Below are 9,414 nucleotides of genomic sequence, written 5' to 3' on the forward strand. Positions count from 1 at the left end.
TATATATATATGTTTAAAAATATAACAAAAAAGGAAAGGGCTAATGGGAATAATAACGCTGCATAATAAGTGCGCTATCAGGAGACGCGGTAGTGTTTCCCGTTAAGTATATTTTTGAAGTTTAATACATTAAAAACATCCTTTCCATATTATTATGAAAGGGACACTACCATGTCATGAAAAGGACGCTACAGCATATCCTTTACAAAAAGGAGAGGCTGTCTTATGTAGTAAAAAATTATTTTGTTTAAATATATAAATGAATGTTATAAAAAAATGCATATATTTGGGAAGAATATAGATTTTTACAATTAAAATGAGATAACAACAATAAGTCCGTAAGTGCACTTGATGCGTAGATATGAATATATGTACATATTTTTTTATTCAATTTATATCATTTTTATCATTCAGATTCGTTGTCATCTTCGCAAAATTCTAGATAAAAGGATTCTGTTCTCTTTGGCATCACTAGATATAATTACTAGATGATTTTAAGTATTTATTTAACAAATTAAAGAATGTAAGGGGAAGTAGAAAGAGTACTTTGTGCGCAAGTGTAACAATGAAGATGTCTTAAAAGTTCATTTTTTAATATAAAAGTGTATAATATCCATACGTGTTTCAATTTACTTCAAGTTATTCTCAGTGGAATTAGATACAATAATTCTATCTTGTGCAAGTAGTGCATCAACCATCCAACTGATTCAACATACTAAAAAAATTCCTTAGATTCATTTTAGTTTATTGGCTAGAAAGAAATAAGTAAATCTTATGTAATAAAGCTGTAATGAAATTGAGAATGTCAAAGATATATTTAAAATAAATATATAAAAATATTAAGCGTTTTATATATAATATTTTTATATATTTTTATATAAAAATATATAAATCATACAAATACAATAGAACTACAAACCATACGAAAATAATAATTAATAATAGCTATTAACATTATCACACAGACGTTTCGACCTGCTACGAGATCATATTCATTGCTTACAATTTTGAAAATCATAAAATTAATTGTCGAATAATCTAATAATTAATCTAAAATGATGGTTTCAACGTCGAGATGTGATACAATTATCTTTATAAAGGACAGCACCCAACATCTATCTGGCGTACATTAATCAGGATTCGACAATTAATTTTATTATATTATTTTCAAAGTTGTAAGCAATGAATATAACCTTGTAGGTCGAAACTATGTACTAATGTTAATAATTTTTTATATTAGTTTATTATTATTTTTGTATGGCTTGTAACTCTATTTTATTTGTATGATATTTAAAATATTTTTTTTTTAAAGAAACAAAAGGAGAAAATAGACTGTCACTCATTACATCGATGCAACTTGCACATACACAATAAGTAATCAATTAAATGAATATAATAGTTATTAGAATAACAAATTTAATATAAAAAATAAAGGGCTAATGAGCCAAGTTGGTTGTTCTTGTTTATAATATTATTTAATGTATAAATTAACGTCAGTTAATATAAAAATAAACGTTTCGACTCTTCATGTTGGATCATCCTCAATGTATAAATGTAAACGGTCACAAATTAAAAATAATAGTCGCAAAATCGCATTATAAATATTTATTATATTACAATAATTTCATGCGCACGCAAATTAAGTGTCACTTCTATAAAGATGTTGTAGATCATGGTTGATTGCTAATGTCCACTTTGATGATTTTTGTCTTATAATTTAGAGTATGCTTAAGGTTCCTGATTAGTGATCGCGGCGGCCATATTGGAATCGTAACGTCAGAAGCGAAGAATGACACGTTAATTTATGTTGCATGCCATTTGTAAGTAAAGATAATTTGGATGAAACGAAATGACGAGATCGCTTTAAAACATTTGTAAAAATCGATGAAAATCCTTTCCTCTCTTGACAATCTGTAAATGGTCGGTAAAAGACACGTAAAATGAGCCTATATTCGGGCAGAAACGCACAGTCCGACAGCTGTTGAAACGAGTAAAATATACGCTTTTATATCTAAAATTTCAAGATAACTTTAGTTTTCATCGATAATTACGACTTTGATAAATACGAGACAAGTCACATTTTCACAATTAAGCAAATAATAATGAAATGGCACGCAACATACATTTTGTCGTCAAAACGTCACTTTTCCACGCCTACAAGTTTAGCCATTTATCGTGGTGCGGCGCTGTAACACACATATCATACAAGCACGAGCCCATAAATGTGTGCTCGCCTTCGACGTGCCGAGAGTGAACGTGACAGTGAGCTCTTTCTCACACTAGTCGCTTGTTTCAAGCGACTGAAAATGCTTTCTTGGCAATCTCGGCCGCTCGGCAGCCCACGGCATAAAGGATCGTTCGACGAGGATCATTCTGAATAACATATGTTTTAATAAATTGTAGTAATAGTGTATCCCTTCCATTAATACAGAATAATATAAATTGTTAAAATGCAACAGTTTACGAAATATTTAATTGTTTATGATTTTTCATGCGCGTTATATACCTCCTTCATAAACTCGAGTAGCAAGAATAGTTCGGTAGAAGTAGAATTTTACCGGAAAAAAATTATAAACCAGTATTTCTCTTCACGAAAATCGTCGAAAGGCCATCAGAAAAGAAATGAGTATGTTTGAGACTCGAGACTTGTGAAGAAAATATAAATATTGCGAAAAAAAATCGAATAGTTGCAAAAAGCACGTTTTTCGCTTATAAAACGAAAGATATTGATTGTATGGAAAAAAAGTTCAGTATGAAAAATGTAGGTATTCGAAATACCTACAAAATGGGACGTGGAAGATTAAAATCGATCTATTAGTTAAGTAGAAAAAAAAATAAAAATCACTGGAAAAAGTTTTTTTACTTACTTTCTGTTCATTGAGATTTAAACGCAAAGCTTTGAAATTTTCATAAAATGTAGCCCTCGTAATGACGAACAAATATGGCCCTGAACTGTTCATTAATTTTTACAAAAAGCCATTTGTTCACTAAAAATCTGTCTGCAGAAAACTTAATTATTTATATCTTTTTTGAGCACAACAATTTATAGGGGTGATTTTTCTTCTTCAAGAGTTACACTATCACGTACATTTAGTAACAAACGATTTTTTGCAGTTAAACTATTATAAAATGACTTTGAAAAATGGATATCTTTTTTTCGTATAAAAAAATGGAATAATTTCGTTAATATGTGACTTAAATTTGTTAATCAGACATGCACTTTATACTCAAAAGAGTGTTTTTTTAAGTAATATGAGGACTGGCTATTAAATAAAGAGACTGCGCGCGCAGAAGGCATCCTAGAGGGGTAGGGTGGGAAACGAATGCAGCGTTGGATAGCTGGAAGTGTCTACTATTCCAGTACGAAAACACGTTTTTGTCGCAGTAGTAGTATTTTTTCTATAGAGGTTAGAAACGAACTTGGTTTTTTCTCGTGCCGATAACAATGTGTGACGAAAAACACGAGCAACGGATCAATGTGAAATTTCTCGTTAAATTAAAAAAAACTCCGACTGAGTGCTATAAGTTGTTGAAAGAGGCCTATGGTGAGAATTCTCTATCTCGTGCGCGTGTTTTCGAATGGTATAAACGGTTTTCTGAAGGCCGAGAGAGCACCGAAGATGACCAACGTCCAGGTCGACCTGTCTCTGTTTCAACTCCGCAAACAGTGACCAAAATCAATGAAATTGTGCGCGGAGATCGTCGTATGAGCATTCGGATGATTGCTGAGACTGTAAACGCCGATAAAGAAACTGTCAGAAAAATTTTACATGACGAATTAAACATGAAGAAAGTCTGTGCAAAGTTGGTCCCAAAAAATTTGACCCCTGACCAAAAGCTCGTCCGTCAACAGATCTGCTCAGATTTTCTTGAGAGGTTAGATGAAGAGCCTGAATTGATGGAAAACATCATTACTTGCGATGAAACCTGGATATTCCAATACGATGTTGAAACTAAGCGGCAATCCATGCACTGGAAAACTCCTGCCAAGAATGAAAAAAGCAAGGATGTCGAAATCAAAATTTAAAGCCATGCTAATCGTTTTTTTCGACATCAACGGCATCGTGATGACTGAATGGGTTCCAGAGGGTCAAACTGTAAACCAAACTTACTATTTGACAGTTTTGGCAACACTGCGAGAGCGAGTTCGTAAGAAACGGCCGGAGTTGTGGAAAAACAAGTCGTGGATCTTACACCAGGACAACGCACCTGCCCATAACGCGCTGTCTGTGAAGCGTTATTTAGCCGCTAGAGGCACTCCAGTGCTCGAACACGCGCCGTACTCGCCTGATTTAGCACCCTGTGACTTTTTCCTGTTTCCGAAGATCAAGTCTGCCTTAAAAGGAACCCGGTTCGAGTCGATGGAAAAGGTGAAGCGAAAATCGGCGGAGCTCCTAAATGATCTTACAAAAGAAGACTTCCAACATTGCTTTGACCAATGGAAAAAACGAATGGAACGGTGTGTGGCGAGGGGAGGGGAGTACATACATTGAAGGGGAGCATTCAATTGTAGAATAATTTTTAAAATAAAACTCTTTTTCATAAGCAGTCTCGTTATTTAATAGCCAGACCTCGTAAACAGAAAAAAATAAAAATTCAAGAAACAAAAAACTAAAAATTTCATGGTTATAATTACTTTGCGAAACATTTGGTTAAGCTATTTATTTATATCTCGTGGAGATATCCCAGATTTAAAAAAAATTATGTTTTTCGTTAATTTATTGATGAGAAAATGTATATTTAGCAAATTTTAACGCACGAAATCAGATATGCGCGAGTCTGCGAGTGGCCCGATTTTCCCTATTCCGCCCGGCGCGCTGCCTCGCTCGTGTTCCTCAATGGTTTTAAACTTTTTCGGCAGCAAAAAATTCAAGAACTGGAAATGCAATTCTTCCTTAACAAATTGGTGTCAGACGGAACTCTTAATCTTAAAAATTAGAGCCACAGTGATTTAAAAAAAAATTGTTATCTCGACTCCTAATAATCGAAGGGTAACCTTTTTTTTAAATTCGTAGAAAAATGTCAGCTGTCGAATGTTTCACACGGCTATTTAATATGATGCATATTAACAGAATTGTTCCATTTTTTATACGAAGAAAAATACCCACTTTTCAAAGTCGTTTTATAATAGTTTAACTGTAAAAAATCATTTTGCTACTAAGTGTACGTGATAATGCAACTCTTGAAGAAGAAAAATCACCCCTGTAAATTGCTGTGCGATAAAGATGAAGAAAGAATTAAGTTTTCCGCAGACAGGTTTATAGTGAACAAATGACTTTTTGCAAAAACTAATGAATATTTCAGGCTCGCTCAGGGCTAGATTTTTTCGGCATTACAAAGGCTACAATTTATGAGAATTGCAAAGCTTTGCGTTTAAATCTCAATGAACAGAGAGCGAGTGAAAAGAGGCTTTATTCGATGGTTTATATATTTTTTTCTACTTAACTAATCGATTTTAATGTTCCACGTCTCATTTTGTAGGTATTTCAAAATACTTACATTTTTTATGCCTTTTTTTCATACAATCAATATCTTTCGTTTAATAAGCGAAAAATATGCTTTTTGTAAATATTTGATTTTGTTTCACATTTTTCTGTCACAAGTCCCGAGTCTCAAACATAGGCATTTTTTTTCTGATAGCTTTCTAAAGATTTTTGTGAAGAGAAATGCGCTGGTTTATAATTTTTTTCCGGTAAAATTCTACTTCTACTGAACTATTCTTACTACTCGAATTTATGAATAACGCGCATGAAAAATCGTAAACAATTAAATATATCGTGAACTGTTACACTTTAACATGATTTATACTATTTTGAATTAAAGAGAGGGATATATTATTACTACAATTTATTAAAACTTATATGTTATTTCGAACCTTCCTTATTGATGCCGAGGACCTCCGAGCGGTCGAGATTGTCGAAAAAGCATTTTTGGTTGAAACAAGCAGTTAGTGTGAGAAGAAGTTCGCTGTCTCGTTCACTTTCGGTGCACCGAAGGCTAGCACATGGACATGGGCTCGTACTTGAGTGTGTAGCTACTTTCGTCAGACCGCCGATTCTGATTTTGTGTCGCCACCGTTAACGCAGAGTTCTTAGCTGTATACTCAGGAGCCTTATGTATAATAATAGTTATGTATAATATTTTACAATATAATAACGCACTTATTATATTATACAGCGCTATTATTTAATTCCCATTAGCTCTTTTCTTTTTTGCTATATTGGTATTTCTTGGAAACTTATTTATATTATTTAAAAAAATGTTATATAATTGTTATATTTAAAAAATAACATTTTTTAATATTGAACATTTTAATAGACTAGATTTATTAGAAAATCCAGTAAAGCCTCCAATAGTGATTTATAAACATACAAGTCACTGGGACAAACTTAAGATGGGATTAGAGCCGGCTGATCAACAGATTGTGGACAGATTACGAAAGCTAAAAGATGAGGAACGAAACATTCCATTGCCTACAGTTGAGGAGATAAAGCAAAGATTGGCATTATTGAAAGATCAAAATCCAGAAGCCAGTGGAAGTAACATCATAAATGTATGTAAACGAAATGTATAAATATAATTGCATTATGTAGTTTTTTATAAATCGATTATTGCAGGTATATCGAATAGATACTAGAACAAATCAAGAGAAAGCAGAGGATTTAATTCAGGAATATCTTGCGCCAATGGAGCTGCCTTCATCTAGCGACCTTTGTAAAGATATCGAGGAGATGCTCAACTCCTTACAGGATGATGGCAATAGAACTGTGAGTGGATGACATTATAAAGTTTAGAATGTAAAATTGTAATCGTCAATCTTATCTCTTTTAGCGTTTTGATCAATGCATGAAGGAAGAAATCGACATTTACAAAAAGTTATGTCATACGACAAGCAGCGATAATACAGAACTAATTAACAAAATTTCAGCAATGGAAATAGATGTATGTATTCGTGATTTATAAGCGTGCATTTTTAACTCTTTTTGTTTTTTTTTTTCATTCTACAGTTATTTATGCTCTGAAAAGTTATATAGTTATACAGGATGTCCTCGATGGGATCGCCCGTCATGAGCAGGTAGAGTGAAATAAACTGAGTCAAAAAATTTTCTACAATTTTGCAATTTTCGCAATAGTTAACGAAGTATTAATTTTTAAAGATAGCGCGTTCGCCCGGCCTACTACTATCAAGTGTATATCTATCGCTCGATGCGCGGGCCGCACGGAGTAAAGATTGCTTGGAAAACGCGTAACTCGAGTTATGGCGTTTATTGGCTTTTGCCGCGCACACCGCTGACGGGTGATTCCGTAGGTCGAGGACACTCAGTATATTTGAATTTAGCAAATAATTATTAATATTTCTACATAAAATTTATATTTAATAAAAATCACACAGACTCCTCCAAATATACAAGATGATAATGAAACTGAAGATGAAGATGAAAATGAAAATGAATGCGTCATGTGCTCGCGAACCGTGAATGAATCAGACCTATATAAATGTACAGGATGTATAGGTGATCTTTATTGTTCTTCATGTTTTGAGAGTTCTCACGATGAAAATGAAATGATAGATAATCATAAGGCCATTCACTTTATCAAGGAAGATAAATTGTCCTCTGCAAAAATGAACCTTATAAAAAAATTATTAACGTCAGATAGTCGAAAAAACGATCACTGATATTTCGTTACTGCATTATATAAAAAATTTTTCAGAGACGGTTTTACTTTTATTCATATCGTATTCGGTAGCAATTGGATACTGGATGCGCACAAGACTATAATTGGAAACGTATAGTTTTAACAAATGTACAAAATAATTAATTCAAAGATTTCTCCAATTAATGCTTAATGCAAATGATTTTTTCAGTCTCTAGAAATTAAAAGTATGCTCGCTTTGGCTGTGTTTGTTTTGTAGTTATGGTCATTCTTATTCATTTATTATTATTATTAACTCCTTATTTTTTAATGTATTATGATCGATAAGTATAATACACGTTTGTGTACGAATATAATCAGATATAGATGATGTCATGTTAACACTTATCCCTGCTAAAAATTCCAGTTATGTAAATTCCAAATAAAAGTACATACACTCACATCAGGATAGACATGGACAAATCAGTCTTTAACTAACATAAAATTCATCCAAGTAAATATTAAATCTGGTTATATAAGTATTTCCATTTCATAATACATAGTTGAATTCTCAAATAAAAATGTTGTTTGTTTATATCCGCAATTCCAAATATGTTAGATATTGCAAAGAATTTACGATATAAAGTTTACTGCTTTTTATCAGGAAATAACATAATCCGGTTTATGTATTCCTATGTTTAAATAGTGACGACTTATGGATTTCCCAATAAAAGATGGATCTGTAATTGCATGAAGATTCGTATTCAGTTAAAAACAGGATTTATCCTGAATTATTTGGAGTTCCAAAACGGACAGAACTTCGTAGACAAGAGTTGACATAGAACTTATCTGGAACTCCAAATGTATTTTGGATATAATAGGATTTCCAGTGCAAGAAACCACATTTAACCAGATGTCCAAATTCACCGACATGCTTGGAATTTTTACCAGAGATGAAAGCGCCATTCTTTATAGTTTATAATAATTTTAGCTATTTGTAAATTTTGACATCTTCACATTTCTTCGAGTCTCAAACTCTGTAGCGATCGTAGGATTTTAAATCGTAGAAAATTGACTAATAATTGATTATTCTTATCATATTCAATACACTTTTATATTCAATTGTGTGGTTAATCAATTTTTTACGACTTAAGACCCTACGATTACTACGACTTCTATTGTAGACTCTGTGTAAGTATTTTTCTTAAAATTGGCGTTATAATAATATGTATATGTATGGAACAAATGTGATTACTATATTTTCGTATGCAATCATCGATAGCAATAGTCAACCAGGGATTTGTCACGAATAACTATCGTATGTAATTCTTGCTAATGTATGTAACTGCTGACATTTTTATTATTTAGCATTATGTAATATAACTTATATTCTCTGTATAACTTAAATTTTTTTATATAATATTTCTATATAATTTAAATTTTAATTTTATTAACTTTATTACTATGTTGAATTAATTCCTTGTTTATAAAACCATTTCTCTTTAAAAATAAATTTTTTATCAAATGTTCCACTATTGCTATTATGCATAATACGTACAAAAATTTTAGTCGTAATCGTAAGGTCTCAAGTAAATCGATCAATCATAATCAAAATTGCGATTTCACATTTTGAAACGCTCGATTGTAATTGGCCGATTTACTAGCTTACGGCCTTATGCCCAATAAACATTGTTATATTAATGTTATATAAGTGCAATAAATTAGAATGTTACATATAATAAACAATTGTTATTGGTTAACGTACCGGTTAATTGTAAT

At 32.1% G+C, this 9,414-nt stretch overlaps 1 protein-coding gene across 2 annotated transcripts in view; it reads left to right on the plus strand.

Annotated features, from left to right (window-relative positions):
* The window catches only part of LOC108756041, a 9,118-nt gene extending 505 nt beyond the window's left edge, over positions 1-8,613 (plus strand). Inside the window, exons 2-5 of one of the 2 annotated variants that reach the window (XM_018499589.1) lie at positions 6,319-6,553; positions 6,618-6,767; positions 6,832-6,942; positions 7,394-8,613. In XM_018499589.1, coding sequence (XP_018355091.1) covers positions 6,319-6,553; positions 6,618-6,767; positions 6,832-6,942; positions 7,394-7,678 — 781 coding nt within the window. In that variant the 3' untranslated portion in view covers positions 7,679-8,613. Of the gene's footprint in view, positions 1-6,318; positions 6,554-6,617; positions 6,768-6,831; positions 6,964-7,393 lie in introns of those variants that run through there. The other variant, XM_018499590.1, reaches the window with a different exon arrangement.
* Positions 8,614-9,414: the final 801 nt, after the last annotated feature.

Source organism: Trachymyrmex septentrionalis, unplaced genomic scaffold (genome assembly GCF_001594115.1).
Source record: "Trachymyrmex septentrionalis isolate Tsep2-gDNA-1 unplaced genomic scaffold, Tsep1.0 scaffold91, whole genome shotgun sequence".
NCBI classification, from domain to species: Eukaryota; Metazoa; Arthropoda; class Insecta; order Hymenoptera; family Formicidae; genus Trachymyrmex; species Trachymyrmex septentrionalis.